Source organism: Gallinula chloropus (genome assembly GCF_964237585.1).
Source record: "Gallinula chloropus genome assembly, chromosome: Z".
NCBI classification, from domain to species: Eukaryota; Metazoa; Chordata; class Aves; order Gruiformes; family Rallidae; genus Gallinula; species Gallinula chloropus.
The window spans coordinates 80,636,022-80,649,292 of record NC_140089.1 but is presented as its reverse complement, the minus strand read 5'-3'; the positions used below and the strand labels follow the sequence as shown (position 1 = coordinate 80,649,292).

The 13,271-nt window shown below is 48.6% G+C and overlaps 1 protein-coding gene across 1 annotated transcript in view; it reads left to right on the top strand.

The window, feature by feature from the left end:
• The window catches only part of UBE2R2 (ubiquitin conjugating enzyme E2 R2), a 50,922-nt gene extending 37,880 nt beyond the window's left edge, over nt 1-13,042 (top strand). The window contains exons 2-5 of the mRNA XM_084277940.1: nt 1,960-2,046; nt 5,237-5,334; nt 10,292-10,426; nt 12,097-13,042. Coding sequence (XP_084134066.1) covers nt 1,960-2,046; nt 5,237-5,334; nt 10,292-10,426; nt 12,097-12,316 — 540 coding nt within the window. The 3' untranslated portion in view covers nt 12,317-13,042. The remainder of the gene's footprint in view (nt 1-1,959; nt 2,047-5,236; nt 5,335-10,291; nt 10,427-12,096) is intronic.
• The last annotated feature ends 229 nt before the right edge of the window (nt 13,043-13,271 follow it).

Sequence of the window (13,271 nt, the reverse complement as noted above, 5' to 3'; positions counted from 1 at the left end):
GAAGCCTGCTGCTCACTTCAGCTGGAGTGAAGCTGCTCTGCCCTTGGTAAATCTCTGTGCCTGGTGCAGGGGGGACATGCAGGGAGGACATGCCTGGCTCTGCAGCAGTAGCCATGCTCTCCTGCAGCGTGGTGACAAGAGGCATTCCTCTGCTGCTCCTGGAACAGTGCCCTTGGTGTAACTGACAAATGGTGGGCTGGGGTTAAGAGGATGATAACTCTTGGCTGTGAGCATGCTGTGGCAAAGCCAGGTGAGGGGCTGGTGCTGCTGTGATGTTCCCACATGCAGGCAGTATCATGAGTGGGCATGCAGAGAATGTAAAGCCACGTGAGCCACTGAATTTGTTTCATGGAGGTGAACATGAAACCTTTTCTTGGCTACCTGGCACTCTGGCCTATGAAACTTGGGTTGCAAGGCAGGGGATTAAAACTGTGGCCAGGTACTTAATGCCTCAGTAATCCAAATTGTTTGCTTGTTTATGTGTCTAGGAATAAAACTTCCTATGGTTTGTCCTGCTCTGTGTCCAAGTGACATGGAAGTGGAAAGAAGGGGTGACCTGAGATTCTGCTTTTGCTGTGTGCATTTGGGTTCTCTTCTTGTACTCTGTCACATGTGAGCCTGGCTTGGCACAGGGGCAGAAGATAACTTCTTGGAAGGTATCATGCTAGACTGATGCTGGGACTTCTCAGGGGGTTGAGTTGTGCCACAGAAAGTGTTTGTGCTCCACAGCAAGGAGTATGTGTGTGACTGGAGCATCTCCCCTGTGAGGACAGGCTGATAGAACTGGGTCTGTTCAGCCTTGAGAATGTCTCAAGTGTGGGACATGGGGAAATGGGCAGTCTCTTCGCAGTGGTGTGTGGGGACAGGACAAGGGACAATGGCCTCAAGTTGGAGCACAGGAAGTTCTGCACCAATATGAAGAACTTCTTCAGGGTGAGGATGACAGAGCCCTGGGACAGGCTGCCCAGGGGGGTGTGGAGTCTCCTTCTTTGGAGAGATTCAAGACCCATCTGGAGACCTCCCTGTGCGACCTGTCCTGGGGAACCTTCTTTGGCAGGGGGTTTGGACCTGATGGGCTCTGGAGGTTCCTTCCAACCCCTACAGTTCTGTGATTCTGTGATCACCCATTCAGAGCAGAGTGGTTTTGGCACTTTATCAGCCCAGATTCAGCACTCTTTCCTAGTGGCTGGCTTTTCTGGCAGCTGTGAATGGCAGGACAATGCAGAGAAACTAATATCCAGTGCTGGCATCTCTGTGGTCTTCCCACAGCTGACTCAGCTCTGAGACTTGCCCCACAGCTGGCTGGTGACCTCACAGGCACTGGAAAGTAGTGTTTGCTGTCACTGCCCATCCATATTTCGTTCATCAAGTTTCACTGATCTATTAAACAGACCCAGATGGTATTCAGACTTGGGAAGTGCTTGTGGTGGCAAGGAATGTAGTATTAGGAACACAGGTACAAGGACCAGTCTAACTCATGGACAAAGAATGACAAGAGCAAGTGTCTAAACTTTTCCCCCACATAGGACGAGTAATTTAAAATCTTTACACTGACAAACACATCTGTTCACCTTAGCAAACTTTCTTATCCTGCTTCTGAAACCCAGAAAGACTGCAGTAGTATTCTGAGTTCCAGCTTTCCAAACTTATTTTACCCTGTTCTATCAACAGTTGTTGGATACTGCTTCTTGAATTAAGACCTGGTAGAGGCCTCCTGGTTTGTTTTCTGAGCTTTGCCAGCCCATGTCAATCCTGATGATCAAATTCTTCTTCAGTTAATGTTTTGCTTATAAGAAATTTGTGTAAAGTTTATACTGTGGGGACATATGGGCATTGACATATAAATTGAAAAATTTAATGGCCCTATTGCAAACTGTTTTCTCCACTTTCCTCTATAATGGTTGCTTGTTACCTGGTTTTGGTTCTGTTTTGTAGCTAAAATACTTTTCTTTCTTCCAGGCTCACATTAAATTTCCTATTGACTATCCATATTCACCACCTACCTTCAGATTTCTCACTAAAATGTGGCATCCCAACATTTATGAGGTAAGGTGTGTTTTAAAAATAATCTTCTCAGACACATGGGAATGTTTGTTTGTTTTCTATGTACTTAAACCTGTGGAAGTATTGAACCAGAGCTGGGCTGGAGTCCAGGTTCAGGAGTAATGGTGCATCGAGGGGTCACCCTTTGACCTGAGTGCACCGATACATCTGGACTTAATGTCTGCTAAGCAGTGTGAAATGACCCTTAGTTCAGTGCATCTGTGTGTTGTGTTTGGAGGCTCATGCTGTGGGCTGTCCAGTCTGTAATTGCATCATGATATACAACTGCATGGCAGATCTGGAAGGAGAATGATTATATATACCAGCAGTTGGTTCAAAATCACCAGATTTCATAGAGTTGTATTTGAAGGGTGAAGACTGGTTTTGACTCAAAACTTTTAGAGGCCAGTGAAATAATGGCTAAATTGTCCAGGATATCCTAGACAAGTGTCAGCCTGCTAAGACTCACTAAGTTGAAAGCTTTGAAGAGCTAAAGGCCTTTTAGAACATTACTGGTGGTACAGCTCTGTCACCTGATCAGGTCTTACTGTGAGAGGTTCTGCAGGCTTTCTTTGGGTCCACTTCAAAACTGGAATGTCACTTCTCTTCCTTGCAGTGAGGAGGTGATGGATAGCTTTAGTTGCTGCCTTAGGCTTGGAAGGCCCTTTTCTAATAAACTGTTGATCCTAAATGTCCAGCCTGGAATGAATGTGCTCCAGATGTGGTGGTGAAAACCCACAGTAGTGGCAGGAGGATTGCCCAGGGATGTCCTGTAAACAGCCATCTGACTGTCTTCTGACTCGAGTTTTGGACTTGGCACTGAATCCTGCCTGTAGCCAAGGATGGTGTTTCTCCTTAAGGCTCTATTTCAGTTACATGGGAGTTTGTTGTATACATAAAGACATCTGAGACCTGCAGATTATTGCAGATCATTCCATAAGGTGGATGTTGATACCAAATCCAGAAATTCTTATGCAGCAGGTGAGTGGGAAATGGTTACTGAAAAGGTATCAAAATGAATCATGAAGAGTCTCTTCCAGTCCTGGTGGGAAAGATGAAAAACTGACTCTAGAAACAACTGAAGGTAGGAGGAGAAAATAACCCAAAGCTTCATGGAGGTATTTTTGTGTTACTCTTCAAATACTCTAGCACTCAGCTTTGTACTTTCTGTTTCCAGCTGCATTTCTTGGAGCTGAGGCAATCTGAAGCAGCTTGTAGGTTGTTTTGGAATCAACATTTAAGCAGTGAAAGTGAGGCACTGGGATGACTCCAAATGAAACTGAGAGTATACCAGCAAAGAGCTTGGGGTTTGAGTGTTCCTTTTAGTGCAGGGAAGATGAAAGAAAGTTGGTGGGACCAGATGGAGAGGTTGGGGCTGATGTTCCAGTCCCTGTCAGTGAGACTTAAGTAACTTTTGTGTTTTCCTAATCTCTGGTTTACTTGGGTCATTTAGCTGAATTTTGGTAACACTGCATTCACTTATTTGAGTGACATAATTCTCAGCTCTAATAGAAGTATAGGCTGTTTCCCCCTGTCAGATGAATAGCCTATCCTCCTTGTTAATGTCTTTCAAAAAAAATGTATGTAGGGAAAGGTCTTCCACTGACTATGCTGGTCTCTAAAGCCTCTTGCTGATCTCACAAGGCTCCATGACACCTTTACCCTTCCAGACCCTGTAATGCAGTGCTGCCCTGCTTGAACTCCCAAATACCTAACATTGATTGCTGCAAGAGGGAAACTTCTCACATCCTCACTTTGTTCTGTGTTTTCATATTGCAAAGTATCTGCTTGTCCACATGCTGCTGACCTCATTGTCTGAGGAACTTCCCCAAGTGCTGTGGTGCTGTCTCCTGGCCAGCAGCACTGCATTCTCCCAGGAGATGGTTAAAGGAAAAACTGGGTAAACTCATGGAAACTACAAGTGAAGCCAAATAGGCTGTGAACATAATCTAACACTAGCAAGGTTAACTTCATGTTGAAATGATATTGAATATTTCTAGGTGGCATAAGCCTGTTGGAGCCCTAGGAAGGAAGCTGTCTTGTTATGGCAAACTGTTCCAGTAGCACTTGTGTATTCAGCAGCTCCAGGTGCTGTATTGCTGTGTGTAGGTCTGTTCTTGACAAAATCTTGCTTCAAAATGATGAGGACTTGCTAGATTAGCATACCTGGCAGGGTTAGTGAGCCACTGAAATCTGGATACTGATCAGAAGCTTCCAGTGTTGAAGGATGTTGTTTGGCTATAAAGCAAATGTCCCTGTTAATCAAGGGGAGTTGAAATGTTTGGAAGGCCCTCTAGGTGAGCTGCTGCTATCTGTAGCTGTGATCACTGGCTGGGGCTCAAAGGCATGGGTGTTATCACTGAGCAGCACTGCTTTGTGCTCTGGTTCCTGCATGTTGAGTGGCCTTGGAGAGTCCTGAGGATGTGCCTGAGACCAGGTGCATGGGGATTTACCAGCCTCCAGTCTCAAACAGAACTGATCTGCACCTTTAAATGTATATTCAGGCTATAACACTGGTGAGTAAAACACAGATTGAGGATTACGTGGCTGTGTGGCTTCCATGTGCTGCCAAAATGTTCTTCCTCTTGCATGCTGGAAGGCATTTTCAGTGAGACCTTCAGAGAGCATCTCCTGCTTTTTCACCTGGTACTTACACTGTTCCCCTGGGACACAGCTGTTGGAAGCCTGCCCCACACCATCTGTTCAGCCTTGTGTCTTGGGAGAAGCATTATTTTGATATGTTAACTAGCAAAGAGTGCTAAACCTTTCCAATTCTAAAATACCTGTAGCTAACTCAGCTACCACTGGGAACAAGAATTTTTAACCCTACTTTGTGTCTCCTGTGACTAAAGCCTGGTTTTGATTACTGTGACAATCCTTGCTATGGAGAGAACAGTTTAGCTTTCTGTGACTTTAATTTTTGTTTCCTTTGCTACATTCTTCAAACATCTGTACTTCAGATTTTGTCCCAGTTTGCAAACTGACCCTTTTGAGGAAGGGAAACTGGAGTGTACAGTTGAGTAGACCCAGGAAGAACTGAGAACCACTCACAGTTCTTGGATATTTTTACTGTCACTTGGGATGATCATAACAAAGTTCAAACTGCTCAGAACATAGCCAGAGTGTTGGAGTTGAGTGGTCAGACCTCTTCCTCAAGCCAGGATAATCCCAACTCTTTGTCTCTGTCTTGCAGAATGGAGATGTATGTATTTCAATTCTTCACCCACCTGTAGATGACCCACAAAGTGGAGAGCTGCCATCTGAGAGGTGGAACCCTACTCAAAATGTCAGGTAACTGCAAATCTAATGTACAATAGTGACCTCAAAGGCCTCTTGTCTCTCTCTGAGTCTAAGGCATATGTTGGGGGATGCTAAGGCCTGTGTTGAGAGGGGATTGGAAGGGAATTTAAGACTTGAGGAATTCTAGGACTTGAACTTAGTGGGAACCACACTTAGCAAGCTGCCTGAAGATAGTGGAGTGCTGTGTCCTGATACTGGACTAACAATGTGGAGTCATCTTGTTCACAGGGCTGCTTAGAATCACAGGTTTGGGTTGGAAGGGACCTCAAAGACCATCTGGTTCCAGCCCCCCTGTCACAGGCAGGGACACCATCCACCAGACCAGGTTGCCCAAAGCCCCCTCCAGCCTGGCCTTGAACAGGGAGTGGGCATCCACAACTTCTCTGGGCAACCTGTTCCAGTGCCTCACCACTGAAGAATTTTTTCCTAATACCTAATCTAAATCCACCCATTCCTCCTTGTCCTGTCACCCCCTGTCCTTGTAACCAGTCCCTCTCCAGCTTTCCTGTAGCCTCTGCAGGTACTGAAAGACTGGTGATGTCTTCATAGAGTCTTCTCTTCTCCAGGCTGAACAAGCCCAGTGCTCTCAGCCTGTTCTCATAGGAGGGGTACCCCACCTCTCTCACCATCTTTGTGGCCTTCCTCTGAAGTCACTCCAACAGCTAATAATTCTGCTGTAAGAGCATGCTTTATCTCAAATGCTCTAGCCTTTCTTGGCTGATGTTATCCTATGCTTAGGTCTTTCAAACTCCACCAAGATAATGCTCCTGGAAAAGAACACTTTTGAATATTCAGGCCCAGTGGGAGTAACTGTGTGCATGATCCTGCCTACTGTTAGCTTTTGAGTATTTGTCTCTGTCTCCTGTCCTGCAGCATGGTATCACGAGTAGTTAGCCAGGTAGCTTGCTTCCTGCCAAAAAAAAAAAACCCTGAAGGATCACTAATTACTGGAGGCATTCAAGGATAAACTGTCCACTTTAAACACCAACTGAATTTCATTCTTATTACAAGATGCTGCCAATGAACTGACTAGGTGACAAGCCTCAACTCAGGAAACAGCTTTGGGCATGAATTTTTGCATACATATTGAGTGTTTCATTATATGCAGCCCTAAAGATTGACATGGTGCTAGTTCTTTGATTTCTGCTCTCCCTTTTCAGTGCTTACTCCTGGAACATGTTGTGCTCAAAGGTGACATTTGGGGAGAAAACATTCCTTGGCAGTTCAGCAAAAAAAATGAAATGTGTTCTTAGCTCCTAGCCTGCTACCAGCATCACCTGTTGGGCTATCTGAAAACAAATGCATCTTGCTGGGGTCCCATCTGGCTCTGTAAAGCTCCAGAGTGTCAGACAGGAGTCAGCAGGGCTGCAGGTGTGGGGTGGGAGCACCCTTGTAATGAGCTGCATGTGTAACCTTGGGCTTCTATTCAGCTGCTGAATGCTGTAAATCCTGTGAAGTATTGAGTGTTTACTACAGGTGACTGGCCAAAGTGTCAGGAGGGGTGTTGTGTTGTGCAGCTAAGCACCATGCATCCCCTTGCTCATGTCACCCCTGGTGGGATGGGGGAGAGAATTGGAAGAGGGGAAAATGAGAGTTGTGGGCTGAGATACAGATTGTTTGGACAGATGCAGACACACAGTATGTGAACAGAGCACCTCCTCCCCACATGAAGTCAAGGCTGTGCAAGCCCCCCAGTTGTGGTTCAGCCCCAGCTGTCAGGGGAGCACCATGTGGCTGATTGCTTACACCTCCACCCTGCTGGGATGGAGAGAAGAATGGGGAGACACAGGCAGACCTCGTGGGGTGGGATAAGGACAGTTTACTGGGACAGCAAAGGGAGGGGGAAAGCACAACAAATGGATTTAGAACAGAATATGCAGAAGTGGGGCTACGCAGTGCAGTTTCTCACTGAACCATACAGCTCTGACCTCTCAAAGCCAGATGGTCCCAGAGCTACATATGCTGGATAATGAACCCCAGATAATGATCCACCCCTTATTCTGTGTGATCTATGTCATAGAGTCTTAGGGGCTGGAAGAGACCTCGAGAGATCATCGGGTCCAACTCCCCTGCCAAAGCAGCTCCCCAGCTCATACTGCGCAGGGAGGTGTCCAGATGGGTCTTGAATCTCTCCAGAGAAGGAGACTCCACACCCCCTGGGCAGCCTGTCCCAGGGCTCTGTGACCCTCACCCTGAAGAAGTTCTTCCTCATGTTGGTGCGGAACTTCCTGTGCTCCAACTTGCAGCCATTGCCCCTTGTCCTGTCCCCACAGAGCACTGAAAAGGGGCTGGCTGATTCCCCCTGCACCCCATACTTAAGATATTTATAAAGATTAATAAGGTCCCCCCTTAGTCGTCTTTTCTCCAGGCTGAACAGTCCCAGCTCACTCAGCCTTTCCTCATAGGGGAGATGCTCCAGGCCCTTAATCATCTTTGTAGCCCTTCTCTGGGCTCTCCAGGAGATCTGTGTCTTTTTTATACCAGGGAGCCCAGAACTGGACTCAACACTCCAGGTGGGAGTAGAGGGGGAGGATCACCTCCTTTGACCTGCTGGCCACACTCCTCCTGATGCACCCCAGGATCCCATTGGCTCTCTTAGCCACCAGGGCACACTGCTGGCTCATGGCCAACCTGTCATCAACCAGGACCCCCAGATCCTTCAACACAAAGCTCTTCTCCAGCAGGTCATCCCCCAGCCTGTACTGACACAAGCAGTTATTCCTTCCCAGGTGCCAGACTCTACACTTGCTTTTGTTGAACCTCATCTGGTTTCTCCCTGCCCAGCTCTCCAGCCTGCCCAGGTCTCTCTGGATGGCAGCGCAGTGTTCCTGCCTGTCAGCCACCCCTCACAGCTTTGTTTCATCGGCACTTGCTGAGAGTGGTCACTATTCCCTCATGAAGATGTTAAGATGAAGATGTTTAAACAAGACCAGACCCAACACCGAGCCCTGGGGAACACCGCTGGTCACAGGTCTCCAGTCAGACTCTGCTCCACTGATCACCACCCTCTGGGCTCGGTCTGACAGCCAGTTCTCAACCCACCTCACTGTCCACTCATCTATCCTGTGCTCTCTCAGCTTTGCTATCAGGATGTCATGGGAGACAGTATCAAAGGCCTTGCTGAAGTCAAGGTAGATGACATCCACTGCTCTCCCTCCATCCACCCAGCCATTGATGAGATCATAGAAGGCTATGAGATTGGTCGAGCACGATCTCCCCTTGGTGAATCCATGCTGACTGCTCCTCATGACCTCTTTCTCTTCCAATTGCTTGGAGATGGCATCCAGAACAAGCTGTTCCATCACCCTTCCAGGGACAGAAGAGAGGCTGACTGGCCTATAGTTACTCAGATCCTACTTCTTGCCCTTTGTGAAGACCAGAGTGACACTGGATGTCCTCCAGTCCTCAGGCAATTCTGTCCTCCAAGACCTGTCAAAGATGATAGAGAGCAGCTCAGCAATCATTTCTCCCAGCTCCCTCAGCACACATGGATGCATCTTATCAGGGCCCAATGATTTATGTGCCTTGATCCCTTTGAGTTGTTCCTGGACCACCCCCACCTCAACCAGAGGGAAGCTGAGAATCACAGGCTTTTGAATGAAATCGTGAAGCAGATGGTCTCTCTTCTGCCTATCATTCTGGTCTGATCAGATCACTTTTTCTAGAGCTACTGATTTCTTTTCCTGCAGAATTATGTTATTTGGAAGAGAAGTTGTATAAGACTGCCCTGATAGCTGTGCTGAGCAGCCTGCCTAGATACAGGTGTTAAGTTCCAAACACTTCAGGAAGCTCAGTGTCCAAATGACCGAGCCTTTCATGGAATTGTATCCCAGATACATGATCTGGTCAGTGTGCTCAGCATCCACTGCTCTCAGTGTGCCCCTAAATCAATGCAAGTACAGCAGGAGCTGTACTCTGCTTTAATCAGGTTCTGCAAAGCAGGTGCTGTGTTCTACTGTATTTCAAGACCTAGTCTTTGTCTCTTTTTCCTTCCCTTCCATTTAAATCAAAAGCTGTTCCCCACAGGACCCCCAGAGATCTGTGAGGCTGTTGTGGTGGGAGCCACAGCTGGGTGACCAGGCGCATAGAGCTGCCGGGTGCCACTTGCTGATGAGTTTTGTGCTGGTTGTGGCACTATGTGAGGAGCAAAAGGCTGAATCTCTGAAGCACACAGGGCTGTAGGACGTGCAGGAGGAAGGTAGAAGGGTCTGGGTGAGGGAGGTGGTGTTTGGCCCTGGTAAATGCCAGTGGAGTGAGGCAGCGAGCTAGCTGTGTGCCCCTGCTGGAAATCCAGGAAGGCTGTCTGTCTGCTGGGGTTGTGTGGCTGGCTCGTGCTAGCTTTGAGGAGTACCAGCAGCCCAATTCTGCCAGGCCCTTGGCAGCTTGCCTGGGTATTGAAAAATACCTGTGCTGTCTTACCTTTGCAGTGCCTAAGTGCCTCTATGGCAGCATGAGCTGAGGAGAAGCAAGACCTGCCCACAGCTTCAACCTCTTAACACCCTGTGGGGCAGGGAAACCAGTGCCTTATCTGATGAAACAAGCCTTATTTGATGGCCCTTCTCCCTCCATTGGGCAGGCAAAGAGCCTGGCTTCCTGCTGGGAGGTGGAATGTTGGCAGGAGCAGGCTCAGCAGGCAGGCTGCCAGCCCTGCTCCCTCCCTGGGTGGTGTGGACAGGCTGGGTTCTGGAATGGTCCCTACCTTTGCTTGCTGCACCATCACCCTGAAGCAGATGCACAGGCATGATAGTTTGTGGTCAGGTGAGATCCCCAAGGCTTGTATCCTGCTGCCTGCTGAAGTTCATAAACACGTGCTCTGGCTGCAGGTGTTATCCTTAGCTTAAGTTTCTACCTTAAACAGGGTTCTGATGCTTCACCTGAAGAAGCCTTTGCCACCCAGAATCCATGCATGGGTTAGCTCTGACACTGCTGTCGTGGTTACCTTTTCCAGGACTATCTTACTGAGCGTAATCTCCTTGCTGAATGAGCCCAACACATTCTCTCCTGCCAATGTGGATGCATCAGTCATGTTCAGGAAATGGAGGGACAGTAAAGGGAAAGACAAGGAGTATGCTGAAATCATAAGGTAAGCTCTGCCATGTGCGATGCTCTGTTACCAGCCTCCTGCTCTGAATCCCCAGAAAACAGGCTGTTTGCAGGATCTGCTGAAACTGGAGGTTTCTCACCCTGTTTTGCTGCTTTGGAAATGAATCTTGTTGTCTTATTCCAAGTCTGTGCTTCCACTCCCTCTAGGTTTTTCTTTTCGGAGCAGGAAGACAGGGTTGACCTGTCTTTGAATTGTTCTTTTTTTTCAGACTAATCTGGCAGGATGCTCTGCAAAAATCTATTGGCTGCTAGTGAATCCCAGCTGAAGTCCCTGTCTGCTCCTGAGTGCTGCTTGTGCTCCTTGATGCGATTCACTCTGACTGCATCCTGCTAATTCTGTGCTTAATGCACTCATGAATCATAATCTTGTCCCTGCAAGTTGAAGGAATATCAGCAGGATTTGGCAAGGGTTTGCAGAGCTGGGTTTGATTAGCTGATAGCACTGCCCCATCTTGACTGCCCTTTGCTGGGAAGCTCCTGGTTTCCCAGGTGCTGTAGTGGGATGATGCAAACTTGAGCCAAGGTTGCTGGACAGCAGAGATGGCTGCTCTGTGCTGCAGCAGGCACTGCTGTGTGCTCACATGGGGCATGGGTATGTCTGTATTGACTGCTAGCTGGGCCTGCAGGATTGCAGCCACCTTCTACTGAAACCCAAAACAGATCTGTTCTCAAAACGTGCAACTGCTGTCTATGCTCAAAACACTCAAATTCTTCTTATATTCAAGTTAATTGTTGCTTAAGCTACATCTGTATCAGTCTACCCAGCATTATTACAGTTCATGGGATCAAGGCCCCTGGCTGGAGCTGTGCAGGGCAGTTGGTGCAGAGAACCTCACTGGCAGGGTGTCTGGTCCCCTCCTGCTCCCTTGGCTCCTATGCAGCAGGATGAACCCCACGAACAGAGCCTGGCAGCTGATGGGCAAGCGGGGTGGGGTGATGGGACAGGCTGCTGTCTGCCTGTCTCCCTGCTGGGAGGTGACATGGGCTGCACAGTTCACAGAGCCTGTCCTGGGGTGCTGAGCAACCCTTGTCTCCTGCCGGCCGTGGGCAGCACTGGGGCTGTGGCTGCGATTCGGGGCACAGGCTGCTCTCCCTCTCCACTGTGAGCTCCAAGCTCGTGGGAGTTGCAGTTCTGAGCGCGCCGGGGTGGAGTCATCAGTAGCAGAGTCACCCAGTCCTCTTAGGAGTGTCTTCCTGCAGCAAATGCAGTGGAGCTCTGGCAGAGCCTGCTGCAGAGCTCTGCACAGCACCTGATGTCATGTGCTCCTGAGAGCCCCTGTGCTGCAGGGCTGGCTTGGGCACTGCCGAGCCTGGGGCTGGAGGAGCTCGGTCTGTCCAGCCTGGGGCTGGAGGAGCTCGGTCTGTCCAGCCTGGGGCTGGAGGAGCTCGGTCTGTCCAGCCTGGGGCTGGAGGAGCTCGGTCTGTCCAGCCTGGGGCTGGAGGAGCTCGGTCTGTCCAGCCTGGGGCTGGAGGAGCTCGGTCTGTCCAGCCTGGGGCTGGAGGAGCTCGGTCTGTTCCTTGTGCTGCTCATGGTGGGTAAGCCAAACACTGGGAGCTGCTGGGAGGGCTGGGTGGGTGCTGCTGGGAGTGGAACTGTGCTGCTGCTGCTGGCACACGGCCTGGCTCACGCCTCTGTTCTCCTCCCCGCAGGAAACAGGTTTTGGCTACCAAAGCCGAGGCAGAGAAGGATGGAGTAAAGGTCCCCACTACGCTGGCTGAGTACTGCATCAAAACTAAAGTGCCTTCCAATGACAACAGTTCAGATTTGCTTTATGACGACTTGTATGACGACGACATCGATGACGAAGACGAGGAGGAGGAGGATGCCGACTGTTACGATGATGATGACTCTGGCAACGAGGAGTCGTGACCTGCTCCCTCCATGTCCCTGTACTGCCCTGCCAACTCAGGCCAGAAGGGAGCAGCGGTAACCTAGCAGCAGTCCAGCAAAAAAAGTGTGGGGGGGGATAAAAACAAACAAACAAGCAACTGTCTCCTGCTGTCTCCTGTTGTACGGATCTGTTTGCTCCTTTTTTATGGACCTCTTAGAGACCCTCCACAGAATGTCTGAATTCTTGCATTCTTTACCCTTTCATCACTGTATTATGATTTCTTTTTAAAAAAGAAACTCCCCTCTTCACTTCTCTACGAAACGCTCACAGCAAAGCAGGTTTGCTCGCATTTAGATTCTTGAATTAAATACAGTCTTGCATTGAGATGTTTAATGTATTTAAAGCTGGAACAAACCCATTGGAAGCTGGGTTTTTGGGAGCTCAAGTGCTGCATTTACTGGAAAGAGAAAAAAAAATCCACACAAAGCAAATTGCCAAGGTTTAGCTGCTCCATTTACAATAATAGCGTGTGTACATTCGTTTAGCCTTGTGGTGGTGGCTTTTCCTTTATAAGGTGTGGGGTGGAGAGTGTAAAGCTACTGTGTGTTTGAGCTTGATGGGATGTTACTGAAAGGTACAGTATTCCTTTTTCAGCCTGCTCAAGTCAGGAAATAGGTAGCCCCTGGAGCCCTGGAGGGCACAATCAGCTTTGTCTCTGGGAAAAGCTTGTGATATAAACCCTAAAATAAACACTTAACACTTCATGTCTGTACAACTGAGCCCTGGGTTGCTATTTATTTTTTATTTTCAGACCAAGTTCAGGTTGATAAAGTTTAGTTTAGTTGTGTTGCTGTGGTCTGTCACGTGCCCCTCTCCAGAGGGAGGAGGACAGACATGCATCCCACTGCCCAGCTGGCCTGTGTTCATGCTGAACTTGGTTTTGGCAATGGAAGAGACTGATACCCTCTTGCCCTATTGCTTGCTTGCAGCCCT